Below are 21999 nucleotides of genomic sequence, written 5' to 3' on the forward strand. Positions count from 1 at the left end.
AATCCATTCTGGAACTACAAGTCCCGGCATGCAACGCGCTCAGTCAGCGTCCTGACGACATCACGAGTGGTCATGGAGGCGGAGCCTTCTGTGCGCCTGCGCACGGTGGTCTGCCTGGGCCCCGACAACAGTGGGCATCGGAAAGAAGGGGTAGTGGCCCTCTCCGGCATCCATCGGTAGGCTGGAGGCGGAATGCGTTTCCCGGCTGCAAGGAGCTCCCGGTAACGGTAAGAACGAGTATCCACAGAGGGCGTGGCTTATGTTACGTGACGTCACACCATCTCAGACAATCCATAATAATAATACACTTTCCATCTGTCTGTACTGTCTATAATCTCCATGTATGCACTTTTCATAACAGTAATACACTCTCCATGTATCATAACAACAACACACTCCTCTATGTATGATATATGTACTGTCTGTACTCTCCATGTATCATAACAACAACACACTCCTCTATGTATGATATATGTACTGTCTGTACTCTCCATGTATCATAACAACAACACACTCCTCTATGTATGATATATGTACTGTCTGTACTCTCCATGTATCATAACAATAACACACTCCTATGTATGATATATGTACTGTCTGTACTCTGCATGTATCATAACAATAACACACTCCTCTATGTATGATATATGTACTGTCTGTACTCTCCATGTATCATAACAATAACACACTCCTCTATGTATGATATATGTACTGTCTGTACACTGCATGTATCATAACAATAACACACTCCTCTATGTATGATATATGTACTGTCTGTACTCTGCATGTATCATAACAATAACACACTCCTCTATGTATGATATATGTACTGTCTGTACTCTCCATGTATCATAACAATAACACACTCCTCTATGTATGATATATGTACTGTCTGTACTCTCCATGTATCATAACAATAACACACTCCTCTATGTATGATATATGTACTGTCTGTACTCTGCATGTATCATAACAATAACACACTCCTCTGTGTATGATATATGTACTGTCTGTACTCTCCATGTATCATAACAACACCACACTCCTCTATGTATGATATATGTACTGTCTGTACTCTGCATGTATCATAACAATAACACACTCCTCTATGTATGATATATGTACTGTCTGTACTCTCCATGTATCATAACAATAACACACTCCTCTATGTATGATATATGTACTGTCTGTACTCTGCATGTATCATAACAATAACACACTCCTCTATGTATGATATATGTACTGTCTGTACTCTCCATGTATCATAACAATAACACACTCCTCTATGTATGATATATGTACTGTCTGTACTCTGCATGTATCATAACAATAACACACTCCTCTATGTATGATATATGTACTGTCTGTACTCTGCATGTATCATAACAATAACACACTTGCTGTGTATGATATATGTACTGTCTGTACTCTGCATGTATCATAACAATAATAGGCTCGATGTATGTACTGTCTGTACTCTCCATGTATCATAACAATTATAGTCTCTATGTATGATGTATGTACTGTCTGTACTCTCCATGTATCGTTACAATAATAGTCTCTATGTATGATGTATGTACTGTCTGTACTCTCCATGTATCATAACAATTATAGTCTCTATGTATGATGTATGTACTGTCTGTACTCTCCATGTATCGTTACAATAATAGTCTCTATGTATGATGTATGTACTGTCTGTACTCTCCATGCAGGCATTTATCAGAACAGTAACACACTATGTATGCAAGTATCAGAACAGTTACACACTCTCTATGTATGCATGTATCATAACAATAATAGTCTCTATGTATGATGAGGGTGGCTGTAATCTCCATGCAGGCATTTATCAGAACAGTAACACACTCTCTATGTATGGTATCTGTACTATGTGTAATCTTCATGTCTGCGTCATAACAATAACACTTTTCATGAATGAATATGTACTGTGTGTAGTCTCCATGTATCATAACAATAACACACTCTCAGTGTATGTGCACACATTGTAACTGTAATACACTCTACATGTATGCATGTATCATAATATTACACTCTCCTTGTATGTATATTAACACTAATACACACTGTATGTTTCATCTCTGTCTATAATTTCCATATATGTATAATGTGATCATATTACATATATGTTGGTGGGTTTCCACACACACACACACACACACACAATAGGTTAATTGGCTTCTGACAAAATGAGCCCTAGGGGTAAATGTATGAACCTCCCGATTCTTCAACTCCGGGGAGTTCAGCGTCTTCAGCGCTTAAATTTACAAGGCAGCGCTGCTTTAAATTTTAGCGCTGAAGACGCTGAACTCGCCGGAGTTGAAGAATCCGGAGGTTCATACATTTACCCCCTAGTGTGTATCTGTGTGGTAGGGAATATAGACTGGAAAGTTTCAATGGGACAGAGACGGATGTGAATGATTATATATTCTCGGTAAAGGGGTGTGTGAATTGTTAGTGCTATATAAATAACCGTTAATAAATAATAAAACGCATCATAACAAAAATACACTCATCATGTCTGTATATGATCATTTCACTAGCCATACACCTCATAACAGTAATATAAACTTCTGGCTATAATCATATCACTAGGACTATGTAATACACATAGTCCTAGTGATATAATGCACTCTTCTGTCTGTAATCACCATGTACGTATGAGATCATCACTTGGTATATGTCATACATCTTATAACAGCAATAATACTCTCCTGTCTGATCGTTATATGTGTGTGTGATCATTTTTTTTTTTTATCAATTATGTCATGTCAGAATGGCTGCAATTCTGTTGAATAGTTTGTATGCCTTTTACATATAGTATTTTAATTTTATAATTTGATATCTATATATTAATAGCATAAGTACAACTTTAATGAGTGGCTTATTTTTATGATGCCGTTGTCTGAGCAGGGCACATCATATATCAAATTAACGGTCTCGGTCTGTAGATTTGCAGAAAAATAGTCATTGTAATCGGTTGCATCATTTGGCAAAATGACCACCTGTCATTTACAACAATGCATTACCATTGTCCTCTGGAAAATTTGACAGTTGCCAATACATCTGTGCACCTGCTAGTTGCTCTGAAACATGTGACCTGCTGGGAAGTCTGGAAATTGTGACATTTATTTGCAGCACTGCTGGGTGATCTGGAACATGTGACCTGCTGGGACGTTTGGAAACTGTGACAGTTGTTGAACTCTCCCTGTGCACCTGCTGGTTGCTCTGGAACATGTGACCTGCTAGGAGGTCTGGAAACTGACTGTTATTCACAGCCACCTATATCAGCGCGTCTTGCAGTGACCTCAATCATGGACTGCTCTGTTATTTCATTATTCACTTATCCTCGCTTTGTTTACAACAAACATGCCAGGAGGCTGACCTCGAAGACGTCACCGTGGTGGAACCCTTACAAGTCGCCAGAGCGCACAGTTCAAAGATCGTACAGTGAAGAATAAGTTCGTCACAATCGGCGTATAATATAAACAACTGATATGCCGCTTGCATTGGACATGACGTATTCGCCACAATGCTATTCTTTGGGTAAGGCGGTCACCGCCGGGTTTCCCTAGTGATACTTACTTGGCGATTCACTGATTTCCAAGAACATGCACATATTTTTGGGTTGTCACTCAGAATATTGTCTATGATTTTTTTAAATCGGTTGTGCTTGCTACATGCAGAGTGAGGAATGCACATCCAGAACTTGGTTTTTTTGGTCTGATAGTTGATTCATTCTCTGTATTGAATTTGACCTCAGTTGTGAGGAGCTGTATTGGATAGAGCTGGTCTTTTTGTGGTTGGGGAGAACAACCGAATCATATGGGGATGAATCTCTGTGTTTGTAGGAGTTCACACAGTTACAGGTTGCAATCATTTTTTTTCTGATTATAAAGATTAGCATACAATCAAATTAAGCTAAATTGGCAAATACTTCTAGGGGTTTGTTTGGATCAACACGTCTAGAATTTACAAAAGATTTAACACGATGGATCCGTGCCTTCTTTTAAAAAAAAAAAAAAATTTCAACCGATGTATCTAACCTGTGTAACTAATGCAGAATACTATAACTAAAGTTATCATATTGGTCAGTTGTTGGTGGAAGCTAACAAGATTTTTTTCCAATTTAGCCTAAATCCTCCAAATTGGATGTGTGTGGTTGACTGAAAGATCTGTTCTAATCTTATATGTTGGGTAAGGAGAAATCCATCCAACCACCACCTCTCTGCTAGCAGAACTGTAGAGGTCCCATGTCCGAGACCTCAGACATCCTAGAGATATTCAGCCCCCCCCCCCCCCCCAGATGCCTCATCAATAATCTGTTCTTCAGCCACAGGAGTTAAGAAAACCTACTGACAGCCCTGTGTTTATTTCAACTGATTGTATATAGCCTTGTTATTTATCAGTGAGTTATAATAACTTAGTATTTTGGCGAGGATTCATGCTTTGTTTCCTACAAAAGATCCAAAAAAAATGTTTGTTTTTCTTTAGATCAAGCTGCTTCATTTGGTCTGCAAAATGTTAATGTCCTTTGCAAGACTCCTATTTCATGCCAAAACAACTTCAGTGCAACGGGGGCTGGATCTCCTTCAAAGGAATCAGAGAATAGCAGTATTGATTCCAACAAGGAGTAATGTTGAAAATGAGCAGTTGCAGCCATGGATAAATAGGTATTATAAATCCTAAGTATTGTTGCTTAGTATTCATATAGTACAAGTTGTAGAACAGTGATCAGGTATAGAGCTGTAAATCTGTTAAAGAAAATACCTGTTCTTAAAGACGATACATCTGTTCACAGAAAACCTCATTGGTTTATGTATGTATTTAAATTGCTTTTACAGATGCATTCAATCTGTGGTTTTTAAACTGCATTTAAGACATAATGTGGAAGTGCATATATAAATGCTTCTTGGCCGCATCTCTGTGTGTTAATAATGCAGTTCTATTGATGCAAATTAAAGTTTTCAACTGTGTTCACACATGTCCGATGTGCAGAAATAAAGAAGCGTTTAAAAGAATGTACTTCAGCACAATAGTCAACATTTATATAGTTCCAGTATATATTGTAGCGCTTTATTTAGATGCAAAAATGCAGATATGTGAATCTGATTTGATACATTTTATATTAACACAGCTGTTCACAAGTGCTTGACTTAAACGCATCATTTTAATAGCAGTGTGAACATAGACATTCTGTGGAACGTATCTTCAGAAAGGCAGGGGGCCTGGGTATTGGACCCCTACCATTGTGACATCTAGACGTGGGATTTACTAGTAAGGTACCTATATGGCCGGATATCTTTTTAATATGCTGTAATTGCATGCTTTGTTGTTTGGCAGTGGGTAGAAATATATAACTGGTGTTACATATGTTCATCCTCTTCCCGACTCTCTGCTGCCCAAGATGCTATTCCAGTAATGTGTATAGTAGCAAAATGGTTAAAGCTATTTAAAATGATGTAGCATTAAGGAGATTATATTTTTATTGATGAATTTGTGTGATCTAAAATATTATAGTGTTACTGTTGGCAGATGCAGTTATTGGTATTTAGAGGAGCGTAACTGCTTGTCAGGCCAGTCTTGTGTCAATCTGCAAATTAATTTTTTTCTGCAGTGACCCCAAGCTAACGCCACCCTGAGATGGATTTAGCAATCAGAGGAAGGTATAATCTATAAATTCCAAATCCTCAATCAGCTCTAGGTGGTCCACTTATTAAAGGTCATTAAGAGGCCCAGTGCTTTTCCTTGCTGGACCGATAGTTTCTGAGATGATGGAAAGGGCACTTTTGTGGTCTTGCTGTTATAGTGGAAACCAGTCCAGGCTGTCTAGGATAGATTCATTTGTTTACGGCACTGTAACATTTGGAATGGTAAAGCAAATTGATTGTATTGCCATGACTTCCCAACTCTGCAAAACGGCCTTTTCCATCTCTGTTTCTCTCATCTGTACTTGGTAACCCGTCTAAAGCTAAATGAATGAAGTTAAATATTTCACAAATAAGAAAATTATCAGAAACTGATAATCCAAATCAATAAAACTAGAGGAAATAATCTGTTTACTTTTTGTAAAGTTAATAGATCTTTATCCTAGATTTAAACGTACAGAGCATAAAAATATTTGTGTTAGGATAGTATCTGGGAAGTATATGTGAGGAAACATTGCCCATTCTGCGCTCATCTACAAACTGTTTATATGGTATCAATGCCTCCTGTGTAATAGCAGTGCTTTAATGCATTGTGGTATGAGGACTAGGAAACTTGACCCTGAAGCCTTGCTATAAGGCCACCCAGCTCTGTACACAGACACTGGACTGTTCTATGAACCTAGCATAAGGAAATGACAGTGTGCGGAGAATACTACACTCTGTGTCCTGGTAAATGGGGGTAGGCTGCATCAGGCACACTACAGTGCTTGTGCGGGAAGACATACGTCTCTACAGAAGTTGTCCCTCACAGCCTCTCCTGTGCTTACAGTACCCACATTTAAAACAGAACAGCATATTTAGATGACTTTTATGTAGTCCTTGATCCTTTAGAAGGGACAAACATTGCATTTACAGAGGAGCTCTGCAAATTTATCCGCAATAACTATTTATCCCTATATCATATTTAGAGCAGTGATGGGCAACAGGCAGCTCCAGGGCCATGTGCAGCTCCTGCCTGCATAATGCCCCATCAGTCCTAATCTCCCTTTCATAATCCCAACTGTTATTGGAAGCTTGGCGGGATATAAAACAGAATAAGATTAAACTTGATCTTATTCTTTGCCCGGAGCAGCCTATTTCCACATCACATGACCTCTTCCGCAGCATGCAGCGAGGTTACGCAGTGCCGCCAGTGCATCTGAGGTCAGAGGTGGAAGGTTGTGCAGTCTGCACCACATGATCCCCCTCCGCCTTTCCTCAGCGGGATTCCTGCTTTATTCATTAAAGCTGGGTACAGACATTTTAGGCAGGCCCTGATATGCAGCTGGGTGCTGCAAAGTTGTTTTCTATTTTTGGTTCTACTTACACATGGGAAGAGACATTTCCTATTATGGGGTACATTAGAAACAACAAGCACAGGTTGACATACAAAAATCTTGCAGAATTACGTTGGGCCCTAACTTTAAAAAGCTGTTTGAAAATTTGGTCACTCACATGTCACTTTAAATGGTCAGATTGGTGTTAGAGATAGCAACACTTGTTTGACTTACAGTAAAATGACTGATATGTAATTACAGATTGGTGTCTTTCTTTGATTTAATGTGTTGTTTTGAATTATTACTAAGATTAAGGGTCATGCGTGGCCCTTTGGAAGAACTTCTTCTTGCACTGTTACAAGGAAGGGGGAGTAGAGCAGCCAGGGTTTGTCTACACTGGTATAACACACTTGTGTGAGCTGCTTGTTACTGAGGAACACAAATGGAAGAGTAATAGGAATCTTTTATCTACAAATGCAGTCACTGTGTTCACGCTTACCTTAATTTAATGTTCATGCTTCCCTTATTCTGATGAATGAGCTCTCATTTTACTTTGCAGTAACCGATGCAACAGCATGAGTGTTATTTTCTATCGCTGTGTACAATACATATTTCCTGTCTCCTTTCAGGCAGGGGGCAGTGCAGGAAAACACAAGAACTGAATATGGGTGAGAAAAAGCCAGAGGCGCTGGACTTTGTAAAGGATTTCCAGGAATATCTCACACAGCAAACGCATCACGTCAACATGATTTCTGGCTCTGTGAGCGGCGACAAGGAGACAGACAGCTTACAAGGAGGTAAATAGTACATTCCATCATTGCCAATATCTATTAACTGACCGTTGCACAGTAATTACTAAAGCAAAGTATATCACTCAAACTCTGTATCCAGTATTGTTTGATTATTCTTGCAATTGAAGCCTCTGTGCCTTGTGTTGTAAGCTTGTTCCAAGCACCTACTACTCATTCAGTCTGTAGGTAAACGGTGAATTTTAAAGTCTGTCTTGATAAAATTTATTTTAAAAGTACCTATGAACTCTCAAAATTTGTATTCAACCCCTTTTACCCCATCACCATAAATACACCCCTTCACCCTCTGCTCCTGTTGTGCATAGTTTTAGTGGGAAGTCTGCAGGGATAAACCTACAGCAAGAAGGGCTTGTTTTTGTCTGGGCAGATGAGTTTGGCTCACCAGGTTATAATGTAGACTTTATACCAGAAGGGGGACAATGGGAATCCAAATGCTGTATTGCAGGACTGGTCTGACAATGTGTTCAATGTAGTGGTTCTGACCCCAGCTGTTTCTCTTAGTACAGAGACTGGAATCTGGGCGACTATTCTAATTTGGTAGCGCACACTTACACGCTCTGCAGTCCAGACAAAACTGGGGCCTCAGTTGCTGTGGGGTTAACAATATTATCTCGGCAGGTTATTTTCAAGGATACCCTGCACAAATGGGTATGATGAGATAGTGGTGTTTAAATTGTGACGGGGAGGGGGTTTGAAAAGAATGTTTTTAAAAATTAGAAGGTTTGCTGGCTCTTTAATATGCACAACATCGTAGCAGCCTTCATCTCATCTTTCTAGAGATGTGGTCACCTGAGTTGACATTCATTTTATAAGAGTGTATAAAAAGTTGGGAATGTTTCTGTAGACCTAACTTTTTTTTTTTTTTTGAGAAATGTCCACACCAGTATTATTGTGAGCCTCCATCCTAACTTGCAGAACAGCAGGGTCCGCATGCCTGAGACCCCTTCATGTAGTGAGATATTCACCCCAGTTACTCAGCAGTCAGGCTAGTTTTCCATCTCTGTGCTGCCGGCATTAGTGTCATTTGCAGGTTATTATGAAGTTGCCTCTGATTACCAGAGGTGGCCACCCTCATTACTTCATCAGACATCATTCCAAGACGCTGTAGTTGTAAATCAAAATACATAACTCCATATTTATCCTATGACCACCACATATGTATCCTGAATACTGTGTATCTCTGTGCTGACCCTTTCCCCCATGGCAGAGGGGGTGCTATTCACTGACTCACTTTCTATGAATCAGGGCCACAAAACCACGATGTGCTCACCGCTAACTCTCCGTGCCTTGCTCTACCGGCAGCTGGGACAGACAGTGATCAGAATGGGCTGGACCACCCGTCTGTGGAGGTGTCTCTGGATGAGAGCGCGGGGATGCTGGTGGATGGCTTTGAGCGGACATATGATGGGAAACTAAAATGCCGTTACTGTAACTATGCCAGCAAAGGCACCGCTCGTCTCATAGAACACATTCGCATACACACAGGTAGGACCCTGTCTGTGTATGCATGGGGAGGATGTAGCTTTGTGTCTGGAGGCACTATAAAGTGCGTGTGCTTGTACAGATGGCCCTCTAGTTATATGTTATTGTAAGCAGCAAGCACAGTCTTGCTCCTCTCGGTACCATAGTGCATGCTGAAGCTATTTGCTCTGTATAAATACATGATCAGCATCTGGATGCAATTATGAATATATAAAGGATACCTTGAACTGTAGCATATATTTTTGGAAGTGAAGGATTTTTAATCTTTTTTTTTTTCCCCACTAAAAAAATATGTGCTGTCCCAAAGCTCATGCATGACATCCAACCGAATAATCCAAAGGTCTCCTAATTTTTCAGTTTGGATAAGTATAATGTTGCTAGTTCAAGGAAACTTTATTGTTAATTCAAGTAAAACAGCCTTGAATGACATGTTTGGGGTATGATACACCTAAAGAAGGACCAAATCATTACACCTAATATAAACATCAGGATCCTAGCCTGAAACAGAGTTCTCTCTTTTATCTTTCCTGTGGTCCTTGTGGTTCAGTGGAGCCCCGCAACATTGGTAAGCGCCTCTGGTCTATTTGGGTGTGTTGGTCTGTTCACCATCCTATTGCTAGTTTAATGACCCTTAATGTCTGTCCTCATTGGAGTCACGTTTTTATGTATACCCCCCAACCCCCCACCTCCGTTTACCAAAATGGTGGCAGCCATTGGACTTTCTGTTATTACATACAAGTCTCCAAATTTGTATTCCTTCTGTCATTATTGTTTGGGTGCCATCCACTGCAGAAGTGTATCTGGTTAGAAGTCCTCCCGTTAGGACCTGTGTCATGGCCCAGCCACTGCTAATAGAATTTTAACGTTTTACCAATCAAGGCTTTTTTTCCTATTTTTTTCGAACCTTCACTTCTAAATGTAGTGGTCATAGCCTGTCTGTATTGTTGGCATGCAGAGAAACAGTAAGGGCTAGATTTACTAAGCTGCGGGTTTAAAACAGTGGGGATGTTGCCTATAGCAACCTATCGGATTCTAGCTGTCATTTTGTAGAAGGTACTAAATAAATGAAAGCTAGAATCTGATTGGTTGCTATAGGCAACATCCCCACTTTTTCAAACCTGCAGTTTAGTAAATCTAGCCCTAAGTGTTCAATTTTCAGTGGTAACTTAAAAGCCCCTTACATAAAGTATGCAACATGTTTTAATGATTATGGATCTGTCTGTATTACTAGTACGACTAATGTCTCAGGTTTGCCTCAACCTAACAAAGCTTTCTGGGAGTTGCTATTCACAACTGTTCAGATAAGAAGGATAAATCAATCCCTGAAATCTCCCTCCAAAAATACCCAGCCATGAAAACAGATCTATTGGGTAGTTTTTGCATTAAAGACATTAAAAACAAATTTGTGGAATGTTCCCTTGTAAAATGTATTATTTTAAGCTATTGGTAGTTTTGCGTTCTGTGTGTTTGGCGTGAATGTGTGTGTGGCATTTAACTGTTCATGATAAGAGTAGATGTATTTAATTTTGTTTTTCTAGTAGAGCACATCTAATCTGCTGGTTATGTAAAAACCATCTATGTTCCTACCTCTGTGTATAGGGAAGTATGTTTTCTGCTATGTTTATGATGTTTTTAGTCATCAGAATATCATATGTATGTGTTTTGCTGGTTCAGATTAGGGATATTTGTCGCTGATATATTGATGCATACAAATCTGTCATTACAAAACATGGAAAATTTGTGGTTTATATCTTTGCAGGTGAGAAGCCTCATCGGTGCCACCTGTGCCCTTTTGCATCTGCATATGAGCGACACTTAGAGGCACACATGCGTTCCCACACCGGCGAGAAGCCTTACAAATGTGAGCTGTGTTCCTTCCGCTGCAGTGACCGCAGCAACTTGTCCCACCACCGGCGCCGCAAACACAAGATGCTGCCTATTAAAGGCACGCGCCCGTCCCTTGGCAACAAAAAAATGTGGGGTGTCCTTCAGAAAAAAGTCAGCAGCTTGGGGTACAGCCGCCGAACTCTCATTAACCTCAGCCCCCCATCCATGGTGGTGCATAAGTCAGACTATTTGAGCGACTTCTCCCATGAGATACCTAGCATCCAAAGTGAGGCCTATGAAAATCTAGCCAAGGCCTCGCATGCAGGGATCCTGTCAAGGGACCCACAAGAGCTCATGGTGGACAATCCCTTAAACCAGTTATCTACCTTGGCAGGACAACTCTCCAGCCTTCCACCAGACACACACAACCCTGCCTCTCCAGACACAGGACCTTGCCCTGATGAGAAACCCTTCATGATCCAACAGCCTCCAGCACCAGCCTGCGCCTCGGCCGTCTCCACCAGTGTTCCCCGGAGCTCCTCCCCAGCCAGCCCTGAGGTCCGTCCAGCTCACAATCACAGGAACTGTAGCCCTATGGCCGGGCCCAGCAGTGAGCGCAGCGGACGAACCAGCACACCCAGCATTAGCAACAGCCAACCTAGCACCCCAGCCCCTGCTCTGCCCGTACAGGACCCTCAACTTCTGCACCACTGCCAGCACTGTGACATGTACTTTGCAGACAATATACTGTACACAATCCACATGGGATGCCATGGTTATGAAAATCCTTTCCAATGCAACATCTGTGGTTGCAAATGCAAAAACAAGTATGACTTTGCTTGCCACTTTGCTCGAGGTCAGCACAGCCAACACTGACTCCCAGTGGCCTTCCCCTCCCCCCTTTAGTTATATTTCACTCTGCTCCTCAGGAGACGGTCTGTCTAAAGAGTGCCTGTCATTTGAGGAATATATATAGGATGTAAATATATATATGTGTCTCTCATTTGATCCCATGTTCGGACTTGAAGACTGGAAGTGCCAGATGGCTTTCTCAACGTTATTGAGGGAAAAGACAGGTGAAGTGGCTGGGCAGGTTTTGTGTGTAGATTGCTTCAAGGAGGCCAAAATAATCTACAAAACTGACTGATCTAGGAAGGGTGTGATATTTGTGAACTGGATAAGGCACCTAATGTTTAGCTGTCTTTCCAGATGTCTGTTGTCCCCTTGTGCCTCATGGTAGGTAGCATTGGGGGACTTGCCATACAATAATCCATTTTAATTGTAAGTACTTCATCATTATTGTAATTTAAGGAGGTAAATAAGACTGACTGTTGAGAGTATTCATGACTGTTGTAAACCCCATCAATAAGGCCGTGTGCTCATTTTACTTGTGTATAATTGGGATAATACATTATATTTTATAGTGGCCTCTTTACATGACTTAGAGGGGCTTGACGTAAGTAACATAAGTTTATCGATGATGGTTTCCACCTGAAACAAGTGTCTTGTTCTTTTTATACATTAATTTATCCTCGCCAGTTGTAAAATATGTTTGTATAGCCCTATTCACTGTGTGTTTAGTGTTTTCCCCCAAAAGATTCAAACTTCTTTGTAAAACCATCCTGTTTAATAAATATGTGTAGTCTTACCCACTCTTCCCAGTGTCCTCAACTGCTCACATCCCATGGATTGATACCTGCATCTTTCAGGATGGATTTTAACCTTTAAAATAAACACAAAGTGAAATTCTTGTTTCTTCTTCTATAATAGTAACATGGTAGCTGTATCTTGTGGTAACCTAAGACACTACTAAATCTCCCCAGCTGGAGGAAAGTCAGGGTACTGGAGAGAGAACATATGCCAATCAGCGGGCAATTGCTCCTCTGCACTGCTTGGCAGAAAACTTTACAATTTCTACAATGCTGACATCGCGGGTAGAGAGCAGTGATTGGACAGCTATCACAACCAACCAATCAGCTGACTTAGACACAAAAGCGGCTGCACTAGATATTAGCAGTTCTCCAGCCACAGGGAAATTATCTCCCAGAAATAGTCAGAGACTTATTTATATGAGGCTTTACTCATAATATCTTGGCATTTGGTTTGAATCTCTCGCTCCCATCCACCATACAGCTATGTTATATATGACCTTGTACAGTCTTGATAGATAAAACCACAAGTAAGGTCTCATGCACGCATGTCCCTTCCCACTGTCTGCAATAACTGTATAAGCGTAAACTTTTATATTTGCTACTGTTTCAAATCTGGAGAAACGGACACAAAGTTACATTTATAGATCAGGAAAGTTGTGTTGTCTATTTCTGAGGCTACATTAAAAATACCATACAAGAATAACCTCCAAACAGTGTAGTAATTACAAGAAAGTTTAAAATAACTGTGGGCATCTAATCAATATCCACGTAGCAAGGCAATCATATAGCTTATCTGACAGTTAGATGTCCTCTTCATGTATCTGCCCAGGGTTTATTCTTCAGAACAATCAAAAGTGCTGTTTATCTCATAAGAAAAATAAATCATAGTGTAGTATGTTATAAATGATGAAAATATTCATACAATGTGAATATATATGCGTACCAGAGCGGACATTTAATAAGGCTTCCAAAGGTATGCAATAGTACAAATACCAGAATTTTTTTTTTTTTATAAAAATAGATTTAATAAAGTTATAAAAACCAGTAGTACATAAGGCGTACAGTCCCAATAAAAAAAACAAAACAAATCAGGCTTATCTGCATGGGGTCTATAGTACAGGTGTTAGAATCAATGTGACACCCTTGGCCAGAGAGAGAGTGCCAGAGTCAGATCACGATAAGTCCTGACTGTGGCACCCACGCATTTTGCCTGGACAACTTGCTCAGGGGATATGATATGGAATGTATTCTTGATGTACTACTGGTTTTTAGGGCATTGCAGTGCTTCCCAGTGTATCTATCTTCCACCAATGAGAGCCGGCCTCTAAAAAGATTATTGGATCACCGCAGGATAGATCAGCCCATCCCACCTAATTGTGGTGCTAAAGAGCAATGATAACTATGCCCTCTTCAACATAGGCAGCGGAGTCTTCACTTGATCCTCAGCTAAGGCCATGAACAGAGGTGGGGTTTGAGTGATTCCCACATTGGAAGCAAGTAGGTGGACGAGGGCTGGCACCAGTAAAGCACCAAAGGAGAGAGTTGGGGCGATCCCACACAATGTCATGTGCCCAACTCTAAAGGCAGTGAACAAAGAATAACTGAGAAGGAGCCTGTCTCCTAGGGGTGGAAAGCATCCCACCATCTGCATCCCCCCTCTTGCAGAAGGGAAAACATGCTGCCTCTAAAATTCAGGCAGAACACCAGCCTGACTCTGTTTCTTCCATCCATGCTGCTCCTCCCAAATGCCAGTAACTCTAACATGCCAATGAGAAGGAAGAAGAAGATCCAGCAACATTCCAGTAGTGAATAAAGATGGCCCCTGCCACTGTGCTTTGGAATCAAACTATAATTTCAACTATTCCCTTCCTGTTTTCAACACAGTTGTGTAGACAAATCTTGATTAAATGTTAGGAAAGTACCAATGTAGTAAGGATGATGTGTAAACCTTTAAGTACTGTCATGGTAGGAGAATGACATGTTGAACATGTGAAGTTTATATTTAGCATTTTTAGAGTGGATCAATTTGTATTATATGCATAGTTGCCCCTTAAATCATTAAACAAGTGCAAATAAAATATATATAATATACATAAATTAACAATAGGCGATGCATGAATATTTACTAGGAAACAGCAGGAGCTGTACGACAGTCCACGTGTGATTGTGACTATGGCACCGGATCCTTGTGCAAATATCGCCGCAAAATATGGTCCTTTTCTTCCTTAAAAAAGGACTGTGCATTGAAATGAATATCTGTCTTGAGACATAAGATAGTCTTCCCCGACATACTCTGCCTCAATTGATCCAGGGCTTCAGCCTTTGCACACTGGAGCTCCTGAGCAATCCCTTTTATGTTATGTGCACAAACAGACCCTAAAATAAAAGAACAGAAAAACCTTATAGTAAATATAAGTGCTATAAACACTTATTGTGATGATAAAAAATGTTAAAGAATAACTCTACCTTTGGTTGACTATTTATATATAAAACTTACGTTGACAGTAAGGTCATCAACACAAACTTGTTCATATTCTTGAATTGTGTTTCAACTACACGGCCTGGAGGTTACAGCAAGAAAAAGATGTATTGTTTTATCACAGACACCTCTTAGCTATGTATATTGTTGCTGTCCTGTCAAAAGCACAGGGAGCGTGGCTTAGTGGACAAACTTAGTGACCGTAGCAGCCCCGTGGCTGACTGTGTAAGCACAGCAAATGCAGGAGACTGAGGGCTAGATTTACTAAGCTGCGGGTTTGAAAAAGTGGGGATGTTGTCTATAGCAACCAATCAGATTCTAGCTTTCATTTATTTAGTACTTTCTACAAAATGACAGCTAGAATCTGATTGGTTGCTATAGGCAACATCCCCACTTTTTCAAACCCGCAGCTTAGTAAATCTAGCCCTGAGTGTAGGAACCAGGAACACGCCAGGGAGATGCTTGATGACAGATTCAATAAATTGATTACATTCTAACCTCACAAGGAATAGTATTGGTAGCTCTGTGACACACAAATTACACAGCTTGTTATTCCCCTGCTGCTCACGTTCCAATCTGAATAGTAGTTGGATCGTAACTCCCGAATATGCTTGTGTGGATGAGCCCTTAGGTCAGTGATAGGCAACAGATGGCCCTGCGGCTCCCAGCTCCTTCCTGCTTTGTCAGATTTGTTTGTTTAAAATGCCTGATACTACATTACTGCAGATAGGCGTCTCTATCTAAAATGTGAATAAAAAGGAATGTAAGAGTTATTTTATATTCAAAGGAAAAGAGCTAGGTACATGGGTCTAATTACATTATATCTAAAAAGTCCACCAAAGGAACACTTATTCTTTAAAAATGTCATAATATATTATAACCAGTACACTTAAAATGTGATTCTAATTAAAGATTCATCCACTCAAAACTCAGGCAGCAATATTAATGGATGCACAACAGAACCATTAAATATACTGATCAGCAAGATTAGTAATCGAGGACGGACACCTCCCACTAATACATTGTGTAGCCAATTCTCCTAGCCCTCTAAATCTAACATGGTGCCAGGTCCTTAAAACAGTTAAAGAAATATAAAATATGGTCCAAGGTTGCTGTACAGCTGGTCGGGTAAATAATACATGAGATATGATTTTATTTTATATATATATATATATATATATATATATATATATATATATATATATATAATTTACTACCTTTCACTGTCTGCATGGTCTCAGAAATCAGCCTTCGTAGACTTTGATCTGCCTGATGGACGATATTGGCTGCACAGATTTCACGGTCCTTATCCTGTTAATAAATGTTGGGAAATAACACAGATATAAGATCAGAACATTATAACTTGGACGTGGGGAAGAAAAACAAAGGAGTCTACTACAAAAGCATAGGCTAGACATAGTTATGCCCCCCACATAACGTGTGTAAATTAAGGTGGTGGTGTCAATTCCCCTGTGTCACCGGCTCTGTCTTTTTCTGTATGTCTGATCCAATCATACTCATCCCAAAATACTAATAAACTTATAAAAATATATTCATCAATATACATCACAGATTTTTACAGCCAAGTACAAAAACAGCAGACAGTAATAGAGGCAGAGGAGATGACTTGCACACCAAAAGTAACACTATATAATACTGAAGTAATCTATAATATAAATGCTTAGTGGCGTGTGTTAGTCTGTCTGTGTGTGGAAAAAATAAAACCAAGCTGCAGCGCCACCTGCTGGGCGGAGTTATACACTGACCTACTAAATTCTTAGTGTGTGTGGGAAAAAAAATTCAGAAAGGGCTGAAATTTGGTATACTAAGATGTTTTTAATTTGTTAATTTCATTTATTAATTGTTAAAAGTGTTTATAAAGATTTTAAAAATATATATATATTTCTTGAAGGAGAAGTGATAGTTGGGAGTGGTTGGTGGTTGCCGGAGGTGACAGTGGGGAGTGGTTGGTGGTTGAGGCCTGGGCTATGGCCCAAATGCATGACAAGAACCTTTTTAAGACCTTAAGTAGCTTGATTTGACTAGAATGCATGAGTATCATGCATGGGTTAACTTGTGTTAATATATGTGTAAACTCTTAATAATATCTGTAGTCTGTCATTGCTTATAATTGGCGAGTTCTGATGTACACAATATATATTGTTACTTGCTAGAAACACAAGGCTATCACAAGCCTCTTCATGCAATAGATGATATTAAATGTCAGCCTATGATTGGTTCACACATATTTTTGTTTGATTAACTGAGGTTTATGCTTATAGGTTAGGTAAGAGGATTCTAACTGTTACATGTTAATTGGCCATATATATGTACACATTAACTAAAACACAGGGATTAGCCCCCACCACAGGATCTCACCGTGGACTGGCAAATAGCAGTGCCTGAATGTCTTGTTCCTTGCACCGAAATTGGGGCGTCCCCATTGTGGATAATGCTTACCGCCACTTCTTATCACCGAAGCTAAGTAAAACATTTTCTTTACATAGCCATGGGGAAGTGTCTTTCTTTCTTTAAAGACTTTACAACCCAGGGCCGTAACTAGGGCTGTGCGACAGGGGCGACCGCCCAGGGCGCAACGCTGAAGGGGGGCGCAGTTTAGGAAGATTTTAGGTTCATTTGGTTAAAATTGAGGGCTAGGGGGGCGCCATTTGTCTTTCTCGCCCCAGGCGCTAGAATTCTAAGTTACGGCTCTGTAATACAACCCGTTACAATTATGCACTCCTCACTAAAATTATTACACATATTAGTAATTTTCTATTCAACAACAAAGATGTATCAAAATAAAAATGCTTTCAATAACATTGCAGCAAGTCAACATAAAAATGATGTTTTATTTACCGAGAAGAAACAAACTTTTCAAAGCAGACTTACATTTACTTGTATTATTGATATGTTTGCCTTGCATTTTAGAATGTTGTCCCCTACCTTTTCCTCTGTGTCATCCTCCGGTGGAGTCACAGGGCTCGCCAAAGCTCGATTCAGGAAATCAGTGATTCTTGAACTGAAATAGTTATATACAATAAAACAAATATATATAGTCGTAATAGTGGCCATTATCCTGAAATCACACATTCCTCAAGTTACTCCTGTGTGAGTCTGATAGATTCTGTATGAACAGTTAGGCAAATCACTAGCAAATAAGTAACTCCTTTATAGTAACTCCTTTCTCCTCCCCCCTGGGGGTCTCCCTGTCTTCCGCGCCCCCCTTCTTGGGCCCCGTCGTTTTCGGATCCTCCCTCCCCTTTCCCCGCCCTCTCTAGCTGTGCATTGAGCGTACTGAGTTGCTGTGTTTACTGTACTGTGCTGTCTCCCATTGTATTGTGATTTTGTTTGTCTCTGTACGGCGCTGCGGATGCCTTGTAGCGCCTTATAAATAAATATTAATAATAATAATAATATAGAAGATACTACTTCTGGGAAATTCTATTTACATATATGGCAGCCCTTTCAGTCAATGCTTTACCCACTCAGTATGACACATTACAGTGCAGAGATTGAATCCCACTTAGGGACACTGTTTCACCCATATTGGGGCTCATCAGTGCACTATAGAGGTTTTCTGCTCAGCAAGTGAATCGCCACAGAGAGAACCTCACTTCATAACCAGATACAAACACTTTATCATAGTAATGACTGTAAATGAATATGTTCTGGGTCTGACGTACATATATTTCAGGTCCTATGTGTAATATAGTTATGTCGCGCATACAGTATGCTGCTTATAACATTCCCCTCCCCTCCTTACTCATCCACTGCGATTCCTCTGGAGCTGTCCAGGACCAAACTGTTTTTCTCCCATGTGTTCTTCTCGGGATTCGGTTTCTCTATTTTTTGGTCCATAAGTAATATAGTTTTGTCCGTGACAGGATGCGGCCTGCTTGTATTCCTCAGCAAGCAACAGTCAGTGGAACAGTGCAAATATAACTGGCAAAATCCCAAAGAATCTGAGAAATAAAAAGAAATGAGTATACATCCTTTTAATTTAAAACTAAATGAAAACTCTATAGTCTGATGCATCCAGTATTTCATCGACAATTCATGTAGTGTCCATTTGTAAAATAAAGAATTCATCAAACTGAAAAACTCATCGCAACTGGAGGGAGATACCACAAACATCAATCCCAATAAGAGCCAACCATCACATCATCAGGCTATCCCCCGAAGAAGTGGGACCATTTCTTAGTCCGCTTTCTGCAAGTGGTTCCGTGTGTTTGCAGGTGTGGATCGTACTGCCCTGAATCATTCAAAATATCAGGGGTTTGGTTGAGAGATTCAAAAAATAATGATAATTTCATGACATTATTACTAGGACAACAATCAAAGTGGAGATCCTGAAACAATAAATGTAATGCAATAATAGATTAATTCCCAATGTCGAGGTAACAGAACATTCTTGTTTTTAGAATTCCCATTAGTCCGGTAGATATCAAATCTGGTAATAAAACAAACAATGCATGAAACAGTAGGTACTTACACTTGCGTGCCAACTGATACACCTCATATCGCATGCTCTGGTAGTAGAAATTATCATCCAATATCAAACAGATAGGACTGAGCTTTGGGTTGATCAAGAACTGGTTGAAGTCTGAAACTGATTTTGCAGCAGAGATGAGGCCTTGACTTTCCAGGCATTGAACAAATCGGTTCCAGTGTCCTTCAATAATACCATCTGGGGCTTTTAAATTTGAACAGCTCAGCAGAGCCACTATGAGATGCTCAAGGCACTGCAGAAGGTTTTGTCGATACTGCTTCCAGAGAGACGTCTGGCAAATCAGACAAACGATGTTATACTTGTGTGCAGATACGATTTGTAGTCACACATGCATATCTATATCAAATAGTTCTATTAAGTAATACATACATGTATACAAGGTATGGCGATGGCTTGTAAAGGCAAACGTGCCTTTACAAGCCATCACCGCTTTAAATTTTACCTGCAAAGTCGCAGATTTTCGGCAAGTTGAAAAAAAATCGGAGGATGATACATTTACCCCCTGATCTCTAAATCAAAGCCAGTCAGTCAGGAACTCCTCAGTGGTCACATGATGGCAGAGAAATAGAGAGGGAGATATTTCTATAAACTACATGGTGAGAAAAAGGGGTTTTTTTACAGGTCATATGACTGTGGTTGCCACGTTGCATTACAATTAGCAAACTACTTTTAATAGCACCAATCATTTTACACAGCACTGTACATTGAATATATAGTCATTCACATCTAATTGCCCTACTACACAGACTAGGGTCCATTTGATCAGAAACCAATTTATCTAACAGTATGTTTTTGACTGTGGAGGAAACTCAGGTGAACAGGGAGAGAACAAACAAACTCCGCACAGATAGAACTCATGAAAGAATCAAACTCATGACCCCGGATATTTTCTAACAAAAATATCAATAATAAACATTTTCAATGGATGATCTGAGATACCCCTCGTACTTGACTGAAAAACACCATCAGGATTAAATTTAGCAGCAAGCATAAGAAAACATGGATATCCTTCAGTAAGGTTACAATAAGTTCTATTGATACATTACTTAATTAATCATTAGAATGCACTGTGTACATTTTCATGTGAGAAACATAATTAGCGTTTAGTTTTAATGTAAATGCATTTGAAAACACAAAACTCTATATGCATAGACTGTACAATGAAAGTTAAGTGATAGCATTTGTTGCGCGTTATGATTGGTTGGCCCCAGTGAGGGACCATGTATCACGGTTTATGATTGGCTGGGTCACCTACTTGTCTTCCGCCCGCTTCCTCAGACTGGCAGGAGATATCTGGAGACTCACAGACCGGCTCCCCCTGAAAGGCGGCATCGGTAATGACGTCATCATACGTTATCACAACCACTGGAAACGGGTTGTCGCCGTTCTGTAACCCTCGAGCTAAGGTGGATTTCCCTGCCCCGGGGAGCCCGCAGAGAACACATAGTCCGATATTCCAGGTCCTGGACGGCTCATCCATAGTGACGCCATAACCGTGCGCGCATGCGGTCAGAGGATGATTGACAGGTCACTTGCTTCAGTTACAGGCTGGGGTGTATGAACTTGGGTATTCTGTGACTGAAGCTTGCTGGAATTTGTAGTTCAAGTATAATCATAATTTTTCTTGTCCCAAAATTTTTCAAAACCTTAAAGAATGCACTGATGGGTCTAACAATTCGTAGCATTCCCTGCTATTGCCAGCCTCTTTCTGCTGGGAGTTGTAGTTCCACAAGACCTGAAGAGGCCCCAGTTTTCCTTAACCTCTGGCTGTTGCTCCATGACAACTGAAGAGTCACAGTTTGGCTACCACGTTAAATGTAACATTTGACTAGCAGGATATGGGTAGTTTCCAACAAATGTGATAATAGTGCAGTTCTCTTTAATGTATTTTATGCATTTTACTTGTGCTTGTTATAATGATTTAGGAGCAGAGTTTGTAAAAAAGAAGGTAAACATATTTTTAGAATTTGATAAGTAGATCTGCGGTCTGGCTGACAATCGAACTGGCAATATGATAGTACAATGGGGGTTCTCAGTGTTTTCTTTAGTATGTGTGCTTATCCAAAAGTACAGTGCACAAATATAACATTTGTAGAAGTTAAAAAGCTGCCATTGTCAGCATGGTGAAAAAAAGATCTTAGTGTGGTGGAAAGGGAGTGACGTCTGTGAGTGTGTATGTGGGGAGGAATTATACTACTCTGTGCCCAGGATGCAAAAATTCCTAGTTGCACCTATAAATCAAAAACTGGTCTAAGGGA

The 21999-nt window shown here is 40.1% G+C and overlaps 2 protein-coding genes across 5 annotated transcripts; one reads left to right on the forward strand and one right to left on the reverse strand.

Annotated features, from left to right (window-relative positions):
• The first annotated feature begins 48 nt into the window (after positions 1-48).
• On the forward strand, positions 49-12843 carry IKZF5 (IKAROS family zinc finger 5). 4 transcript variants are annotated; one of them, XM_075216083.1, is made up of 5 exons: positions 50-227; positions 4510-4688; positions 7609-7776; positions 9034-9273; positions 11030-12843. In XM_075216083.1, the coding sequence occupies exons 3-5, from the start codon at positions 7644-7646 to the stop codon at positions 11971-11973; spliced, it is 1317 nt and encodes a 438-aa protein (XP_075072184.1). In that variant the 5' UTR covers positions 50-227; positions 4510-4688; positions 7609-7643; the 3' UTR covers positions 11974-12843. The 4 variants fall into 4 exon arrangements, with proteins under 4 accessions (XP_075072186.1, XP_075072184.1, XP_075072183.1 ...); XM_075216082.1 differs by lacking the exon at positions 4510-4688 and having other exon boundaries at positions 51-227; XM_075216084.1 differs by lacking the exon at positions 4510-4688 and having other exon boundaries at positions 51-227; positions 9091-9273.
• Positions 12844-14726: 1883 nt separating this feature from the next.
• On the reverse strand, positions 14727-21319 carry PSTK (phosphoseryl-tRNA kinase). The gene is made up of 6 exons (XM_075216088.1): positions 20997-21319; positions 19724-20012; positions 18995-19193; positions 18175-18250; positions 16446-16539; positions 14727-15125 (listed from the first exon to the last, which is right to left on the reverse strand). Exons 1-6 carry the CDS (start codon positions 21219-21221, stop codon positions 14920-14922), a joined length of 1089 nt encoding a protein of 362 aa, XP_075072189.1. The 5' UTR covers positions 21222-21319; the 3' UTR covers positions 14727-14919.
• Between the last annotated feature and the right edge of the window lie 680 nt (positions 21320-21999).

Source organism: Mixophyes fleayi, chromosome 6 (genome assembly GCF_038048845.1).
Source record: "Mixophyes fleayi isolate aMixFle1 chromosome 6, aMixFle1.hap1, whole genome shotgun sequence".
Taxonomy (NCBI): domain Eukaryota; kingdom Metazoa; phylum Chordata; class Amphibia; order Anura; family Limnodynastidae; genus Mixophyes; species Mixophyes fleayi.

Bases quoted from the DNA above. Each gene is read 5' to 3' on its own strand.
- IKZF5 (XM_075216083.1), top strand. From the start codon at position 7,644: ATGGGTGAGAAAAAGCCAGAGGCGCTGGACTTTGTAAAGGATTTCCAG. The intron at 7,777-9,033 runs GTAAATAGTACA...TCTATGAATCAG, and splicing joins GACAGACAGCTTACAAGGAG to GGCCACAAAACCACGATGTG. The intron at 9,274-11,029 runs GTAGGACCCTGT...ATATCTTTGCAG, and splicing joins ACACATTCGCATACACACAG to GTGAGAAGCCTCATCGGTGC.
- PSTK (XM_075216088.1), bottom strand. From the start codon at position 21,221: ATGGATGAGCCGTCCAGGACCTGGAATATCGGACTATGTGTTCTCTGC. The intron at 19,194-19,723 runs GTAAGTACCTAC...TTTATTTCTCAG, and splicing joins GTATCAGTTGGCACGCAAGT to ATTCTTTGGGATTTTGCCAG. The intron at 18,251-18,994 runs GTAAGGAGGGGA...TAACTATTTCAG, and splicing joins AGAGGAATCGCAGTGGATGA to TTCAAGAATCACTGATTTCC.